Source organism: Dromiciops gliroides, chromosome 1, assembly GCF_019393635.1.
Source record: "Dromiciops gliroides isolate mDroGli1 chromosome 1, mDroGli1.pri, whole genome shotgun sequence".
Classification (NCBI taxonomy): Eukaryota; Metazoa; Chordata; class Mammalia; order Microbiotheria; family Microbiotheriidae; genus Dromiciops; species Dromiciops gliroides.
In genome coordinates, this window is record NC_057861.1 from 624,874,907 (window position 1) to 624,894,034 (window position 19,128).

The window sequence follows — 19,128 nt, forward strand, 5'->3', positions numbered from 1 at the left end:
GATACCCATCCTCCACCCTTTCCAGTGAGACTTTACTCTCTCCTGCTTCTCCCCTACTTCTCTGAATGCTCTTTCTCAGTCTCCTCCCTAGGTCAACTCAGGGTATCCCACAGGGCCATCATCTCTGTGCTGATGATTCTCAAATCTACTTATCCAGCCCTAACCTCTTTTCTGACCTCCATTATCATGTTTCTAATCAACTATTGGGCATCTAGAAATGGATGCCCTATAAATATTTTATACATGTGTCCAAAACGCAACTTATTATCTTTCCCTCCAGCATCATCAAGCTTGAAACCAAGGTATCCTCCTCAACTCCTCACCCTCCTATCCTGTCTGTTCCTGAGTGCTTTGTCTTGTCTCTCTCTCATTTCCTTTCTCTCCTCTGACAATGTTAGTATCTTCATTCACCTCTCTCCTGGACTATCATAAGAGACTTCTGGTTGGTCTTCCTATTTTAAGTCTTTCCCCACTGCAGTCCACTCTCCACTTAGCTGTCAGATTGGTCCTCCTGAAGCACAGGTCTGCAAGTGTGCACACACACACACACACACACACACACACACACACACACACACACACGGCTCCTTATCACTTCTAGGATCAATTCCAAAATCCCACTGGACATTCAGTGCCCCCTTCCACCCTTCCATTCTTTTTACATCTCACTCACCTGCATGTTCTTCTGTGAGTCAGTGATGCTGCTGCCCTCCTTACTGTTCCTTACACACAGTAATCTGTCTCCCAGCTCCCCAAGCCTTTTCACTGGCTGTCCCCCAGACCTGAGGATCTCTCCCTTCTCTTCTCTGATTTCCTTCAAGTCCCAGCTGAAATTCCAGCTTCTTCAAGAAGTCTTTCCCAACCCCCGTTAGTGCTAGTGCTTCCCTCTTTCTCTAGCTTGTTTGTAAATAGGAGTTTGCATGTTGTTTCTCCCAGTTGACTGGTAGCTCCTTGAGGGCAAGGACTGTCTTTTGCTTTCCTTCCTCTCCCCAGCTCCAGCACAGCACCCGGTACACAGTAGGTGCTTAACAAATGTCTGACTGACTATGGTGCATTTCAGATGAGAATGAATGTTTGTGGAAAGCCCCTTTGAAAAGTGTGAAGGTGCTATACAAATATAAGGCATCATTTGTCACTGAAACTGGGACCAGCAAGTCCTAGAATTGAGTTTAGTTTAACAAGCATTTACCTGAAATCTCTACTAAGAAATCCTAGGATTTCTTAGAATGTTGATTTTTTAAGTGAGAATCAATTTTTAAAACCATTACTCACCTTTAATACATTTTTTTTTCTTTCAAGGGGAAATACTGTGGAATCAGCCTTGGGACTTTGGAGTTAATGTCTCAATACTGAGTCCCTTCCTGAGTTTACCTGACATGGCTGGCGATGGGGTTCAGGATCTGCTCCTCTTCACCAAATCAGGGAGAGAGGTACAAACTTTTCTTTCATATTTTGTAGTCAGAGAGAAGGAATCTTCTTCCAAGCTGTGAAGGAAGGAATGCATTGTTGCTGCACTGTGGGGGGTTTTCCCTAGCCCTGTCTTGATTGCTTCCCTTTTCAGATTTAATGGTTCCTTACTAGTTCATCCATAAACTAAGTCCTGACTCCTTTATAGCTCTAGAGTAAGTTGATATTACAATAATTTTATAGCTGGCATTTATAAAATACTTGTCATATGCCAGGTACTATGATAAATCCTTTACAAATATTATTTCTATACTGTTTCTGTGACCTTTAGTCACAAACAGCTGAAAATTCCTGGTTTTCTTTACTCTTACACACATACTCTTTTATTTTCTCCTCTGTGTTTTTTCTCCACACTTTCTTTTGTCTTCCTTTAGTTACAGATTCTTGAGTTAAGGCTTCAGGGCCCTGGTCATAGACAGCAGGGGGAGGGGGAGATAGTCTGCCTCTGCAGGGGGTGAAGACTGGATAGTCTTTTTTTTCTTTCTTCTTTCAAATTTTGCTGGGTAGCAGCCTCTGCAATGTGGCCCTTCCTTTGCCAAAGCGTTACACAGCTACCAAGGTAGCTAATTTAAAAGTTTTATTTTTTAAAATAGTTCCATTTCTGTTTCAGGCCTCTAAGGGAAATCTTTATGAGGTGGAATTCTTAAATAAGAAAGCTTTCCCAAACTTTTAGTTTTTTCACAATGCTAAGTGCTGAGGTTGGATTTTAATTCAGGTCCTCCTCATTCCAGACCCAGTGTTCTATCTACTGCTCCACCTAGTTTTCCAGTGGCACAAGAGTAATTGCAACATTCTGATTTTTTTTTTTGGGGGGGGGGGTTCTTTTGTTTTCCAGGTTAAAAGTTACCTCTATTCAAGCAGTACTGGTGACCAAGTTGGTTCCATGAGTCACCTAAATCTAGAAGAAGAAGTTGTTGATTATATCATGCATACCACAAACTCGGGAGCCTACTACATTATTTTTCTTTCTGGTATTTTTTGTTTTGTTTTGTATTAGCCCTTTCTCTTTTTAAAAAAATTTAATTAACAAGCGTTAATGTTCTCTCTCCTGCTCTCCCACTGAAAAAAAGAAAAGGAAATCTCTAGTAGGAAATGTGCACAGTCGAGCAAAACAAATTCCAACTTTGGTTATGTAAAAATGGATGTCTTATTCTTCACATTAAGTCTAACACCTCTCAGTCAGGAGGACAATAAGATGTTTCATCCTGAATCCTCTGTTTGGTTGTTGCATAGATCAGTTTCCCTCTTCCCCTTTATAAAAAAGAGGGTGGTAAGAGAAAAGTCATGTTCTCAACACAGAGGTCCAGGTTTGCTACATTCTGCCTTTGTTCTCTGGTGCCCCCTTCTCTTTCCCTTTTTTCGGAGCCCAATCACATGTTTTTTCTCTTTCATTATAAAACTTTATTCTCTAATTTCAGAGATATACCTTTTTAAAGTTTGTTTATCTTAGAACTAATCCCTCCCTTAATCTATCCTCCTTTTTACCTTCCCTCTCTCTTCTCCCCTTTCCTTCATGTTCCATGTTGAATGACATGTGTTTTTGCAGTCAACTGTATGTGTGTTCTCTTCCTTCTCCTACCAGTTTAGATGAAAATGAAGCTTGAATGTCACTGGCTTTCCTCACTCCTTCCTCCTCATTTGTACAGCCTTCTACTTGTGTAACCAGATTATGTTAGTTAATTTTCCTCCCCCTTCTCCTTTTTTCCCCCTTAGTGTATTCCTTTTCCCTTCCAGGTTTAAGATCATCAAAACATGAAAAACCACTCCCAGGCCCCCTTTTCTTGTTAAACTTTCTCTATAATCTCTGATGACATTAAGGTTCTGAGGAAAACCTTATCTGTCTTCTCTTATTAAAATGCAATCAGTTCATCCTTGGTTAGTACTTTATTGCTTGTTTGTTTTATACTTTTCTTGACTCCTTTGTGTATTTCAAAGCTTCTACACAGCTCTGATCTTTTCATCAGGAATGCTCAATTTCATTAATGGTCTATTTCCCCTTCCCCCCTATATGATTATACTCAGTTTTATTGAGTAAATTATTCTTGGTTGTAAGCCTAGATCCTTTGCCTTCTGAAATATTCCAATTTCTGCTATTTCATAGAGGTGGCTACTGATTGTGTGGGATCCTGACTGCTGGCTCCCTCTGTATAATACTGGAATTCTTTCTTTCTGGCTATTTGCAGTATTTTTTATTTGACCTGGAAGTTCTAGATTTTGGCATTGATGTTGCTGAGAATTTCAATTTTTCTGTTTCTCTGAGGAGGTGAACAGTAGATTTTCATTAGTTCTAAGAGATTTTCTTTTGTGATTTTTCAGAAATAGATCTAGTCTTTTTTTTGGTCATGATCTATAGGCAGTCCAATGATTCTTAAATTGCCTCTACTTGTTCTGTTTTCCAGGTAAGTTTCTGACATGTGATACCTTATGCATTCTTCTATTTTTTCAGTGTTTTGGCTTTGTTTTAATATTTCTTGTTGCTTTATGGAGTCATCTGCTTCTATTTGGTCTATTCTGATTTTCAAGAAGTTTCTTGATTGGGTAACAATTTACACTTCTTTTGCCAAGCTGCTAATTCTCTTTCTAATTCTTTCTTCCATACCTCTCATTTCTTTTCCAGTTTTTCTCCCTGCCACTCTTATTTCTTTTCCAGTTGTTTCCTCTAGTACACTCATTTTATTTATAAAATCATTTTTAGGTCTTTTTCAAAACTCTTACTTTATCCCTTCCAGGAATTCTAACTGAACTTGTATCCAAACTTTTTTTCTTTGAGACTTGTTTGTAGATGTTTTAGAGGCCTTCTCTTCTGGATTTGTGTCTTTGACATCCCTTTCAGCATGATAGTTCTTTATGGTGAGATTCCTTTTTTATTTGTTTATTCTCCCAATCTGACTTTGTACTTTGCCCTAAGATCAGGTTCTTAGTGCTTCTGGAAGGAATGGCTGGACTGTCTTTGATCCTGTTTTGTGTCTGTTTGGTACTAAAACTGCTTGCTTGGGTTATTGGGTATTATGTCATTATAGGATCACAGGAATAGCTTAGTCTGAGGACCTTCAAATTTTGAGTGCTCCCAAAATAGTCTAATCTAGAGTAAAGTCGGAATGCTTGGCCTCTTGGTCTAAATTCTGCAAGTTCCTTGAACTGACTTGGGTATATCTGTGGGCCTGCCCTCGGTTATAGTTTCCTGCTATATTGCACTATCAGTCAGCTGGAAAGCTCTGCAGGTTCAGAGTGACTGAACTGCAGATTCCCCTTTGGTTTGGGTTTGGTAGCTTCATTATTCCACTGCAGGTTTCAGATTAGACTGAGGGCTGCTTCTGCCCTGGGGCCAGAGCCACTCAGCTATTGTTTGCTTTTTTGTACTTGTTCCACACTTAGTACAAAGCCTGGGTCCTGCAACTGCTTATCGTAGGATGCCACCCCTAGGCACAGGCTTCCTCCTCACTCTACCCTGGATCTTAGTTCTCCTTCTTGCTCTGGGGCACACTCGTGTGAGACCTTCCTCCAGGGTCTAGACTGTAATGCTCCTTGGCCATTCCTGGCTGTACCCCACCCTAGGGTCTGCAGACTTCTCTGCCTGTTTCCCTATGCCAACCCAGGCTGGGAAAATGACTCAAATTATCTTTAAGATTTTTCTGGATTTCACATTCAGTAGTTGTGGGGGAGAGCTCAGCTATACCAGTTTCTCCTGCTCTTCCATCTTGAGTTACATTCTAACCATTTCTCAGAAAGATCCTCTGGATTCTTCTGATGCAAATTGTGTAAAAATTATTTAAAGACTCTTGGAGAGATAACAGTAATAATACCAATAATAATAATTCCTGTTAATACAGGAATTGTAATCTTGCAATAGCTACTCAAAGGAAAATTGAATTGCTCAAAATCACACTTTCTAGAAAGTATAAAAGCCCTGACTCCAACCCACCCCTTCTAATTCCTAAGTCCAGAGTTATTTTCACTATTCCATGTTGTGTGGAATACATGTTATGCTTTCCAACCCAAAAATCCTTAAGGTTTTGGTACATGAGCTTTGGTAGAAGATTGGCATTCCTTAGCCCCAGGTCCTCTGAGCCAGTGCTTATACCTAGACATTTGATTCATTTTTCTTTTGTGCAGCATCTTCCCTCTATGGATTCTCCCTGAAGGAACTTTATGAGGAAATGACTGGAGCAAAAAATATATTTGAAGAAGATCCTCAGTGGAAGAAAATGATCGACAATGTTACCCACAGAATGCCTCCTCTCAGGTTCATTTTGTACACAGTCACATTTTCTTGCACTTCTGTAGTATAGTTGATATTTCTCTGTGGAGGAGGGGAACTCACTGCTGAAGAAAGTAATTGATTCATGCAAATGTTTTTGAAATAAATTATTGCTGGTAGCTTTTATTTTATATCACCTATATTTCCCAATATATATTTTCCCCTCACATTCCCAAATAGCTATTCCTTATGACTGGTTCAAAAAAGGAAAACAGTTCAGCAAAACTAACCAGCATATCAAAAAAAGTCTGACATTATAATATTGTCTTTTACACCCCAAGTCTCTTTTTCTGCAAAGAAAGTGTGTTCCTCCTCTTAGACCTTCTTAAAGGTCAAGTTTGGGGATTACTGTTCCACAACATTCAATTTGGATTGTTTTTCTCTTGTTTCTCTTTTTCTACCAGCTCACATAAGTCTTCCAAAGTCATCATATTTATTTTTTCTTACAGCATAATCATATCCATTACATCATGGGTTCTGAATCTGGGGGTCCAGGAATTTGGCTTTTTAAATACTTTGATAACTATATATTTCAGTTTAATTGATTTCCCTTAAAATCCTTTGTAGTTTATCTTATTCATTTAAAAATGATTCTAGGGCAGCTAGGTGGCGAAGTGGATAAAGCACCGGGCCTGGATTCAGCAGGACCTCAGTTCAAATTCGGCCTCAGACACTTGACACATACTAGCTGTGTGACCCTGGGCAAGTCATTTAACCCTCATTGCCCTGCAAAAAACAAAACCAAAAATGATTCTAAGCTGTTGTTCACAGACTTCACTAGATGGCCAAAAGGGTAGGGTCTGTGACCCAAAAAAGATAGAATGTTTAGCCATTCCCTAGTTGATGGGTATCTCCTTTGTTTTCATGTCTTTGTTACCACAAAAAGTGCTGCTATCTATTTGGTGTGTATGAAGGCCTATGTAAAAGCATGAAAGACTGTGGAGACTAAAATGTTAAGCAGTTTAAATTAAGGTTTATTGCTATGTATCATATTCAAGTTGTAAGGAGTAAAGAACAAATAGAAGTAGAGATAAAAATCAGAAGAGAAAAATAAGGAGGGATTGACCATTTAGTAAATTCTAAGTGCCTACTATATGCAATGCTCTAGGCACAAAGAGAAATACAAAAGATGTATTCCCAATGATCAAGAACTTACAGTTCATAGGGGCGGCTAGGTGGCGCAGTGGATAGAGCACCGGTCCTGGAGTCAGGAGTACCTGAGTTCAAATCCGACCTCAGACACTTAACACTGACTAGCTGTGTGACCCTGGGCAAGTCACTTAATCATAATTGCCTCACTTAAAAAAAAAAAAAAGAACTTACAGTTCATGAGGATGTGATAAGGCATGGTCACACACAAATCTACTATGAATAAGAGGAGTATTCTGTGAAATTGGGTGAAAGATTGCACCCAGATGGGGGGGGGGCGGTTTGGAGAAGGGAGTTGGACATTATAGGCATTAGAAAAGGAGTGAGCAAAAGGCACTGAAAGAAAAGAGCATAGAATGAGAAGTGGTGTTGAGGGAAGGATGGGGAGGAGCCCAACAGCTGAAGTTGGTGGGAAGAGCCTCCACTACCAGCATTCAGAGCTTGTCTACAGGATTAAATACTGTACTAGAGCAGTGGAAAGGACTGGAGTAGTGGATTTGTGTGATCAAATTCTATGCTGGGTCTGGCATGTGGTAAGTACTTAATGCTTATTGATTGAAATAGTAATTGAAAAGGGAAAAGATTATAGAGAAGAATAGTGAAGGGAATATGTCCCTTGCTTTCCATATAAAATTAAGTCCTTTTTCTTTTTCATATTGTTTTTGTTTTTTTGTTTTAGTGAGGCAATTGGGGTTAAGTGACTTGCCCAAGGTCACACAGCTAGTAAGTGTTAAGTGTCTGAGGCTGGATTTGAACTCAGGTACTCCTGACTCCAGGGCCGATGCTCTATCCACTGCGCCATCTAGCTGCCCCTTCTTTTTCATATTGAATGAAGTGAATTGGCAAATGCTTTTGCTGGTCAGGAAACTGGAGCCCAGCAAGGTTGGGTGAACTTCCCCAGGGTCACAGAGGTAATTGGGATGGGTTTCAAAATCTAAGTCGCCCTCCTCTTGACTCCAAATCCAGCATTCTTTCCCCTACATCACACTAGTAAGAAATAATTACCAAAGGTTTGAAAAACAATCTCATGTAATTTATTATTCATTGTCTGAAATCGTTCTATAGGCTGTTTATCTTGTGTCAGAAAAATTTCAAAGCAAGAATTATATTATCTCTTTTTTCATGGATAATTTAACTTTCTATCCTGTAGAAAATAGTATAACCGGGGGCAGTTAGGTGGCGCAGTGGATAAAGCACTGGCCCTGGATACAGGAGGACCTGAGTTCAAAGCCAGCCTCAGACATTTGACACTTACTAGCTGTGTGACCCTGGGCAAGTCACTTAACCCTCATTGCCCTGCAAAAAAAAGAAAAAAGAAAAGAGTATAACCAAAAAAGAAATTAAATCCTTCAAGAATTTAAATTGAAATAAAATCTAATTTCTAACTATATATCAGATATTTTAAAATACATTTATTGTCTTCTAAGTGAATGAGAAAGTATGCAGAAATGAGTTGTTTTGTGGAACCAAAAATTACACAAATCTTCTCTTTAGAGAAGAACTTCACTCTGACAATAAACTTTTTAAAGTCCCATTCGCCTATTGACTTTGATTATAAAAATTGAAATATTTTCCCATTGGATGAGGAATGCTTTCCCCCCCCCATAGTAAATCCCATACATAGCAAGTAATTAATTTATTTTAAAATAGGACAGTTTAATAACTCTTTGGTCAGCAATACTACTACTAGGTCTGTTTCCAAAGATTATTAGGGGGAAAGGGAAAGAACCTATATGTTCTAAAATATTTATAGGAGCTCTCTTTATGGTAGAAATTGCAGGGATGCTTATCAGTTGGAGAATGGCTGAACAAGTTGTGGTATATGATCATGATGGAATACTAGTATGCTATAAGAAATGATGAGCTTGATGATCTTAGTAAAACATGGATACACTTGCACAAAATAATTAAGAGCAAAATGATCCGAACCAAGAGAATATTGTTTACAGTAACTGCATTATTGGTCTTTGTTTTGTTTTGTTGGGGTTTTTTTTCGGGGCAATGAGGGTTAAGAGACCTACCCAAGGTCATACAGCTAGTAAGTGTCAAGTGTCTGAGGCCAGATTTGAACTTAGGTCCTCCTGAATCCAGGGTTGGTGCTTTATACACTGTGACACCTAGCTGCCCCTGCAATATTGTTTTAAGAACAACTTTGATCTACTTAAGTCATTTTGACTAAATATCCAAATTTGAATATTTACCCAAATTAACTGCAAAGGACCTATGAAGGAAGGAAGATTCTATCTGCATCTAGAGAAAGAGCTGATAAATAGGGTGTGTGTGTGTGTGTGTGTGTGTGTGTGTGTGTGTGTGTGTGTGTGTGTTTGTGTTTGTATTTAATGGTGGCCAGGTGGCCATGGCAGGGATGGGCTAAAAGGTACAGGATAATTTTATTATATATTTAAAAGAAATAGCAAGTTGTATATAATAGATTTGTAGTTTCATATGCAATCATCTTTTTTCCCCCTATTCTTCTATGTAATGGAAAGGCTTGTTTTATTTCTTAAGTCCAGAATTTAAAAAAAAAAAAAAGAGGACAGTATTTCAAATGTTTTAGAAGAGGATTAACTGAAATAAGTAGGCAACTATATGATTAGAGATAATATAGACAATCACCTCCAGAGGTAGGGAGCCACCATGGAAGAGCCAGATCTCCACTTGTCTGTCTCTGGTTGGCCAGTCAGTCTCGCCAAAATGAATGCCCCTTGCCTTTCTTTATTTTTTTTGGGGGGGGGGGCAGGGCAATGAGGGTTAAGTGATTTGTCCAGGGTCACACAGCTAGTAAGTGTCAAGTGTCTGAGGCTGGATTTGAACCCAGGTCCTCCTGAGTCCAGGGCCGGTGCTTTATTCACTGCACCACCTAGCTGCCTCCCCCCTTGCCTTTCATAATTCAGTTTTGTCAGTATCAAAATAAAACTAATGTGTTTATTTTTCCCAATAAACCTCTGTTGTCTTACTGATCTTTCCCTCTGTATTTCTACATAGCTCAGGAACCATCCGCTACCTAGCGAATATACCTGGAGATACAGGGGAAGACATACTCCTTGTGACATCTACTGGATGTGAGCTGTTTGATGGGCAGAAGCTTAGGTCCAAGTGGACCCTCAATGCATCTGAAGTTGTGAGGTATCCTTAGCCTCTGAAGCAAAGCTATTCTGTCTGAGATTGTTTTTTTGTTTTTGTTTTTGTTTTTGTTTTTTAAAAAGGGAAACTGGGGCAGCTAGATGGAGCAGTGGCAAGGCACCAGCCCTGGATTCAGGAGTACCTGAGTTGAAATCCAGCCTCAGATACTTGACACTTACTAGCTGTGTGACCCTGGGCAAGTCACTTAACCCTCATTGCCCTGCCAAAAAAAAGGGGGGGGGGCCTTTTTATCCCAGGGCAGCAGGGTGGTGCAGTGGATAGAGTGCCAGGCTGGGAGACAGGAAGACCCAAGTTCAAATCTAGCCTCAGGTGCTTACTAGCTGGGTGACATTGGGCAAGCCACTTGACCTCTGTCTGCTTCTGTTTCCCCAGCTATAAAATGGGAGTGGTGATAATGATAATAGCACCCACCTCCTAGGGTTATTGCAAGAATCGAATGAGACCATTGTAAAACTTAGCACAGCACCTAGCACATAGTAGGTGCTTAATAAGTGGTTGTTCCTTCCTTTGTGAAGAGGGGAGAAGCTTAGATTAGTAAGAGGAGAGGGGCAGCTAGGTGGCGCAGTGGATAAAGCACTGGCCCTGGATTCAGGAGGACCTGAGTTCAAATGTGGCCTCGGACACTTGACACTTACTAGCTGTGTGACCTTGGGCAAGTCACTTAACCCTCATTGCCTACACACACAAAAGAGCATATATAGATTATTAAAAGGAGGAAACCTCCTGTGATAACAGTATCACCTTTTGTTTGTTCAGTGCTTATATTGACAAACATTTCAAAGTAAATCACCCAAACAACCATGTTATAAGGTGGTATTCTGTTTTATATATGAAAAGTGAGCTTTGCTAAATGATAGGCCACAGATCACACAGCTGCAAAGGGGCTGGAGAACCTGGATCTTCTACACCACTGCCCTTCCCAGTAGCCTGCACTGCTCACAGTGTGGAAGGAGGAACACCATCCATTCAACCTAAGGGCCATGTCCAAGCCTATGCTGCCTTTTCTGTCTCCTTCTCTTAAGTGAAGAGATACTGTTTGCTTAGGAGTGAAGAGCTTTGCTTTACCTCTCCCAGGGAACTGCCTCTTTGCAAGGAAAGCTCTGACATTCATTGAATATATTTTAAATTGCTGTCAAGGTACGGTACAGGCTGGCTATGAGGATCAGCTGCTGTGCTGGATCCTGGAATGTTAGTTACTCCAGTGACTTTCTTTAAGAATCTTCATCTTGATCTCCCTCCTCTTATCCTTCCAGAAAACCAGTCCTTGGCTACTACAAACCAGGTGCCCTTGCTCTAGTCCTTGAAAATGGAACCGATGCCCAAAGAAAGGTTTGAATGAACTCCTTTGCTCAGTTCTGTCTTTCTCTGAAGCTTGAGGCAGATAAGTCTGGGCAGCCAGAGTGTGCTAGGACCCAGTATATTTCTTGGATAGGGAATAAGAGACTTGCTTCTGGGGTCAGAGGGGCCTGGGTGATGAAGGGAGGAGGGTGCCAGGCAGAAAGGACAAAAAGATGGTGATCCAGGGTCCTGGAAGGTAGGATTTGTGGGGCCTTGCCTCTTGGGAATGAGCATAAAGATGGGCGGAGAGAAAGTGACCTCTCTTAGGAGGGCTCTTCTATGAGTGGTTCAGTGTGTCTCAGTGACTATTGGTGCTGACATCCACGAAGGTCAGGTGGTGTGGGGGTTCTTTTGTCTTTCCTGCTGCCAAGCCAGAGAAACCAGAGGACTGAGTGACAGAAATGTCCTGGGATGGCAGGTGCCATGTGACCTCTCTTTACAGATGTCAAGAATAAAGCACGGCCCATCCATTCCAGTGAGGGAGATAATTACACGCTCACTAGCAGTGTAACCCTGGGCAAGTCATTTAACCCTGTTTGCCTCAGTTTCCCTACGTGTAAAATGAGCTGGAGAAGGAAATGGCAAGCTACTCCAGTCGAGTTAGACCTGGCTGAAAATGACTAAACAGTGACAACAACAAAATGGAAGTGGAGTGATATATGAATTGGGCCTGTGTTCTTATTGGTCTAGGATACTCTCTCTACCATTGCAGGGGGTAGAACTTCTCTGAAACTTACCGTCTTAGGTGCCCAGAGAAGTGAGAGGTTCAGTATCAAAGGTGGGACTCAACCCCAAAGTTCCTGACTTCTTAGTCGATGCTTTATCCACTACAGCATACTACCTCTGTGTGTATATAAAAATAAATATATGGTTGTTTGGAAGGGAGGCCTCGTTTTAGAGGCTGGTTCTTCAGTTCTACTTCTGAGGCAATGGAGGGCATGGGGTGAGCCTGGGCAAAGGCCTAGAGAAAAGGAGAGATCCATGACCTGGGAGGGACCAAGAGAAGGGACACTGGCTGCATCACAAAGAGCAGGAGGGGGAATGACATCCAATAAGTTGAGCCAGGTAGTGGAGCCTTTGAGGCTAAACCCTAGGTTTCTGCTTCCAGAAGCAATAGGGAGCCCTGGGATTTGTTGAGTCAGGTAGTGTAGCATATCAGTAGCAAACATGTCACATAGACTAGGTTGGGAAGACCAGGTAGGCCTCAAGGAGGGTGGTAATTCTGTAAGTACAGGAAGGCCTTACAGAGGGGTGGTGGGAGTGGAGGCAGAAAGGACAAGACAACTGACTGGAGACGTCAAGTGACCGAGAGTGAAGAGTCAGGGGTAACACCACGGTGGTGGACCTGGGAGACTAGAGGAATGGTGGTGCCCTCCATAGAAATGGGGAAGTGGGAGAGAGATGGAGACAAGGAGGAAGAGCATTCTAGGGATGGGAGACCACCAGCAAAACTGCCCAGAGGTGGGAGAGGAGTGTGCCAATAAGGTAGCCAGTATCATTAATCACAGAGTATCCGGAGGGAGGGGGCACTGAGGTGTAAGAAGCCAAACAGAAGGTTTTCTATTTGATCCTGGAGATAATACAGAGCCACTAGTAAGAAGGTGACTAATAAGAAGTAGCATGTGTATAGTGCTTTAAGATTTACAAAGCACTTTACAAACATCTCGTTTTATCCTCATAACAACTTTGGATAGGTAATTTGCTATTCCTCATTTTACATATGAGGAATCAGAGGCAGAAGTTAAGTGACTTGCCCAAGGTCACATAGCTGGTAAGTGTCTGAGATGGGATTTAAACTCCTGGTCTTCCTGAGTCCAGGTCCTTGTAAGCTGTGGCCATGTTGTTGACTTTGAAATGTCCAGTAGGCCATTGGTGATGCAGAATTGATGCTGGGGGTTCTTCAGAAGACCTTTGGTGGCTCTCTGATGCCCATTGTATGAAATAGAACCTCTTTGGCCTAGCTCTTCACAGCCTGGCACCTCCATTCACATCATTGCTCTTTCTAGTCTATTCTCTAAGCAGAACCTTTGCTTTGTCATGCCCAGCGTTTGCTCAAAATGCCCTCTTCCCCTTATTCTCTTGTTGAATTCCTACTCCTCATTTAAAGTCCACTTTCTCAAATGCTACTGCTTCTGCTTCTAGGAAGCCTTCCTTTCCTCTCTCCTTCTCCCCTCTTCTCTCTTCCATTTGTTCCCAGCGCTCTCATTCACTGCCTCATTGAAAGGCATCCCAGCATAGCAGACAAAAATGGGCCTCACAACCAGGAGGACCTGATCAGACCCCACATGTGACATGGATGAGACTGTGTGACTTCTCTTAGGTGGAGCTACAGAGAAGGTGCTGACCTGTATTGGTAGAGGGAATGTCTTTCACCTGGGAATTCCATCTACCCTGTATGAAATCACAGGTTCAGTCCTAGCTGTATGACCCTGGGCAAGTCGCTTAATCTCTTTCTGCCTGGATTTTCTCAACTGTAAAATGGAGATGATAAAAATAGCACCTCCTTCCCTGGTTGTTGCATAAAATGGAGATAACAATAGCTCCTACTTCCCGTGGTTATCATCAGCATTATCCAAACCTTTTATCTTCTTCCCCAGGGCTCTACACTTAGTGGACACTTAATTGATAGAGGGCAGTGTGGTCTCTAATATATACGGGTTCTCTGTTATAAGCAGCTCCAAATGGGCAGTCACTGGGACGGGCCAGTAAGATCCCCAAGTGGACGGCGGCTGGCAGCTCTCTTTCGGGCCCATGAGCTGCCCCCGTCCTCTCCTGTGGGCACCTTCCCCAGCATGCCTCCTTCTGCCCTCAGATCTTGATCGTGGACGCCACCTCAGGTGCCATCCTTTGGAGCCACACCCTGAGCTCGTTCGCAGGGACTCCCAAGTCAGCCACTGTCCAGACCGCAGACCGACGTTCTGCCTTTTTCTTCTGGGGTAACAGTAACCAAACGGTATGAGGCAAGACCATATTGAACCTGGGCTTTGGAGTTGGAGGACCTGGGTTCAAGCCCCAGCTCCACCTCTTTGGTCTTCTGCAAAATCAAGGGGTTGAAAATCTTTGAGTCCTTCAAACTAAATGAGCTGATCTTTTTGTGGGGAAGCGGGAGGGGGTTCACAAGGGGTGCCCAGGAGTCCAGAGTATCCTAGGACAGATACCAAGCACACTAACTATCCATGGGTTTGGGTTTTGTTCTCTGTAGGAAACTCTGTACATGTTCCACCCCACTTTTCCCGATATCCTTTTGGAACTTACCAGCATTACCAAAAACATTGTGGCCTTTAATGGTAAGTGGAAACCCTTGCTCAAGGGACCCAAATGCTCATCTCCCCTTTGGTTTTAACTGGTGGCAGCCTGGGATGGTGAAAACATAGGTCCTGTGGTGCTGGGTTGGTAAGAGGGCTGGTGTTCTAGAGACGCCAGAGAGACCCTGGCCCCCTTGTGTCTCCCCTGCCGTAGTGTTGTTTGAACAGCACCACCATGCCTCTTATGTGCTGCTGACTGGGCCCACGAGTCAAGACTGGCCTGGCCCGGTGTCTTTATCAAAGCAAAAGGTGAAAGAGAACATCCTGAGTGCTCAGGTGATCTGGCTGGGGCAGGCAAGCCTCGAGAATGACCAGAGCATTAAGAACCGGTTTTATGAGCTGAGATACAAGAGGAAAGCCTGAACTCCTCAACAGTCAGATGGTATCCGGTTTTCCCCTCTGGTTTTTCTTCTTCCTCCCTGAGAAACCAACTGAAGCAATTAAAAATCCAAGAAAACTACTTTTCACATGCTCTCCAAACTGACCTGTCATGTGCATAGGCCAGAAGTGCAGTTTCCTTCTCCAGGTCTTTCTCCAGGTGCCTTGCTCTGGGACTCGGGTTTAGGTGGCATTTTGTAAGAACAGTTAGGAAAGGTAACTCAGGGGAAGCCAGACTCATTATACCTTTGGTAGCATCGAGTCCCACTTTCTCAGTGCGTCTTCACTCCCTGGTTGGGGTAGGGGGAGTCTCCCCTCGTGATTCTCTTGAAGGAGCCTATCTGACTTCTCCAAACAGGTTCTCCCTCGGCCCTCTGGTGTTCACAGCCGTGGCCAAAGCTTCTCTGAAGGCAGCCTTACTAGGCCATGCCCAGCCCTCCAAGCCAAGCTTTCTTAGGCCATCCACTTTACTCGAGAGCCAGTTTATTCCATTTCTGTTGAAATGGCCCCCTTGAAGGTATACGGGCTCTGGGGCTGCTGAGTTAGGCTGAGGGAGGTGGGATGCTCTCTTGCTGGTTTTCCTGTCTCTGTTGAGGAGCATCTCCATCTGGCCAAGCTAGCAAGATCCCCTAAGGGTCCTGAGAAAGGAAATAAGGTAACCCACAGGGTGACTCAAATGCTGACACCTGTAGGAGATTCTAAAGCAGATGATACTTTGGGACCCCAGACTATCCCTCCTCCAGCTTTACCAGACTTCAGACAGCAGCATCTCTGATTAAGATCCTCCCATCTCGCCCCCAAATCCTACTTCAGGAAGCTTTCTTTAGCTTGGTCCACTGGGGATTTTGGCCCGCCGGAGCCCTTTGGGTTGGGTCCCTGAAGGGAGCTGATGTCAGACTCTATAGCTGTAGCTAGAGGGAGAGAGCAGTGCTCCCAGCAGCTTTCTGATGAGCAGAAGGGGGTGGGGCCCTGGGTGGCTGTGCATTGACGTGAAGACAGTTGCTCACCCAATTTGGTGGTTTCAAAACTGTACACATTAAATGCTTGTGCCATAAACTCCAAAACATACCCAGCAGAGGCAACACACACTCGGGAAATTTCTTTGCACCAGCATCCATAGGAGACAGTGGTTTCTGGGGTGTTTTTACCCTGGGGCTGTTCTTCTTTATGGAATCAGAATGAACTGGACTAGTTGCCTTCGAAAGTCAACACCCCCCCCACCCCCACCCCCACACAAATGCTGCTTAACATTCAGCAGACGTCTGAGCCCTTCTCAGGGCAGACAGTGCACTTGTTCGGGCAGGCTGGGGACAGCACATTCTTCCCATGCTTGGTGGCTTCTGTGGCAAAGGGCTTCACTTCAGTGCCTTGTGGATCTTAAGCCCCTCTCAGGGCTTGACCTTTATAACTTAATACAAATTGATTTGAACCCTGCAGTCTCTTCTGGTCTTTTTCAATAAATGTTTTTGTGTTGTTTGTAAATGCTACCAGTGTGTGGAGTGTGCAGTGGGGACCAATGGGCTGGGCTCCCTGGGATTGTTTGCAGTGGGGCAGATTCAAAAGACACAGGCCCAGCTCACACTGCTGTGTTTACTCTTTTTTTTTTTTTTTTTTTTAGTGAGGCAATTGGGGTTAAGTGACTTGCCTAGGGTCACACAGCTAGTAAGTGTTAAGTGTCTGAAGCTGGATTTGAACTCAGGTACTCCTGACTCCAGGGCCGGTGCTCTATCCACTGCCCCATCTAGCTGCCCCTGCTGTGTTTACTCTTAATGGAGTCTCTTCGCTTCAGGTTCTAGCCCTGTAAGGAAATCCAGGGGAGTAGCCATGAACAATATACTGTCTCAACAGCCCTCCAGCCCCACCCTGAAGACTTGAGTAGCCTTTTTAAGATAGCACAGCTCCAGCCAGTCCAGATGGGTCTTGCCATACTCCCCTCTACTTAGAGAAATGAAGAGGGAATGTGAAGGCTTGTGTGGAAGAAGACCTTGTACAGTCACAGCACAGAAGTGAACCACTTAGAACAAAGATGGGAAGAATAGGAATGAATCAAGAGATGGGGTTACCCAGGCAGTCAATGGATAGAGAGTCACCGAGGGGAATTGGGAATGCGGGGCAGCTATGTGCCCTGATAGCGTATATCTCTGTGTACCCTTGAGCTTGCAAATGGTTTTCACCTATGTGGCAGCATGGCTGGAAGAAAAGGTCTATCACTTCTAACACACCCTCCCCACTCAGCCTCAGTTTTTTCCCTCTATAAAATGGAGAGAAGATGTAGTCTTGCCTAGAGAAATGGGAGGAGAATGTGCTGACAAAACTTTTTCAAAACCTATGGATAGATGTGGGGAAAATAGAGACTAAGCTTTGATTACTAACCCACAATTCTTTACACTATTGCTGGGAACTGTGAGTTTTCTTGGCTTTTTTGCATAAATTAAACCTACAGTAAGTATCATGCAATCTCTGAATAAATACTGGGTAGGAGGAAGTTGATCTGTAGTAAGAGTACCTATTAATCTCAACCGTAGAATAGCAAGAGATGATTTTAATAACAGACACTCCCCTTCCAAATACCCACAAACGACTTCAATCTTAGCAGAAGTCTCCTCACGTTGCTCCTCTGCTTTGGTGGTTTCGTATTTTCCACTGAATCAAATTCAGATTTCTTTGTGCCATGGCACTCAAAATCTCCCGCGTATCTTTCTAGTCTTATTTCACATAATTCTCTTTTACATATTCTATGTTCTAGACAAAGTGGACCCCTCTCAGGCGACCCCCTCCTCCCACTGCTGCCCTGCACTCTAGCCTGGATGAGTTTTGATGTCTACCTCCTAGAAATATTATCAGGCCTGTGATCCCCACCCTGACTCACATCCATTAAAATTTTCCCTTTCCTTCAAGGTCTAACTTGGCTTTTTTCCCTCTATGCAGCGTGCTGTGATCCTCCTGGCTAAAGATGATCTCTCCTATGTCTCAGACCATTGACCTATTATATGCCTAACAACATTTCTATCAAATTATAGTTATTTGTGTGCATGTCTTATTCCCGCCCATTTGACTGAGAGCTCTTTGAATCACAGTTTGTAGGAAGACTTTTTCATCACCTCTACATCTCCTGAAAAATTGTTTAATAGTGAAATTATCCACCCCCTATAGTTCTTCTCCCCCGCTGAGACCCAAAGAGGCAAGAGAAGGAATTCCTTAGGAGTGCCCTAGCCCCAGCACCCATCCCAGGCTCTAGGAATTCCCCTGTTACTACCTTAAGTTCCGGTGTCAGTGGGTATTAAAGGACCTTATAGAAGTTGTCTAGCTGGTTCTGGCTGGTTACCTGAAAAAAGCTGCCTCCCCAACCCCAGCCAAGACTGAGGAGGCCAATTTTTGCTCTTGATCAGGCAGCTTCCCATGTTCTTCACTTACCATATCCATGAATCCCTATGTTTATTCTGATGAGTTAAATTGGCTACGTCCCTGCTGGGCTTTGTGTACTTTGTATCCACTGGTATACCCAGTGCTGGCAGCAGAGCTGCATCCCAAGCCTTGCCTTTCTGCTGTTTCCTTGAGCAGGACAGGGCTTTTTTTTTTGGGGGTTTGGTTTTGGTTTTTTGCGGGGCAATGGGGGTTAAGTGACTTGCCCAGGGTCACACAGCTAGTAAGTGTCAAGTGTCTGAGACCAAATTTGAACTCAGGTACTCCTGAATCCAGGGCCAGTGCTTTATCTACTGCGCCACCTAGCTGCCCCCTAGTACGGGGCTTTTTAAACGAAGGGGCACACACGGAACTCGCTATGTCCTAGTGTCAAGACTGGAGCAGCAGATCCTGTACAGCTTTGTGGCATGGGCCTCCCTCTGGGCCAGTTGGCTCAGAGGACGGGGTATAGGGAGCTTCACACTTTGTTCCTGCTAGTCAGCTTACATGTTTGTTGAACACAAGGAAGCCTGGGTGAAAGGGGTTAGATAACATTTATATGAGGTTGACTATGTGCCTAGTACTGCACTAAGTATTTTGCATTTCTCCTTTTATCCTCGTGAGAACCCTGGGAGATAGGTACTTTTATTATCCCCATTTTGCTGATTGAATAAACTGAGGCAAACA

General features: G+C 43.3%; 1 protein-coding gene across 3 annotated transcripts in view; it reads left to right on the forward strand.

The window, feature by feature from the left end:
- The window catches only part of FAM234A (family with sequence similarity 234 member A), a 62,188-nt gene extending 45,662 nt beyond the window's left edge, over positions 1 to 16,526 (forward strand). For all 3 annotated transcript variants that reach the window (XM_043978878.1, XM_043978877.1, XM_043978879.1), the window contains 8 exons: positions 1,300 to 1,430; positions 2,303 to 2,438; positions 5,581 to 5,710; positions 9,860 to 10,000; positions 11,272 to 11,347; positions 14,169 to 14,309; positions 14,559 to 14,643; positions 14,816 to 16,526. In XM_043978878.1, the coding sequence (XP_043834813.1) occupies positions 1,300 to 1,430; positions 2,303 to 2,438; positions 5,581 to 5,710; positions 9,860 to 10,000; positions 11,272 to 11,347; positions 14,169 to 14,309; positions 14,559 to 14,643; positions 14,816 to 15,024 (1,049 nt within the window). In that variant the 3' untranslated portion in view covers positions 15,025 to 16,526. The remainder of the gene's footprint in view (positions 1 to 1,299; positions 1,431 to 2,302; positions 2,439 to 5,580; positions 5,711 to 9,859; positions 10,001 to 11,271; positions 11,348 to 14,168; positions 14,310 to 14,558; positions 14,644 to 14,815) is intronic.
- Positions 16,527 to 19,128: the final 2,602 nt, after the last annotated feature.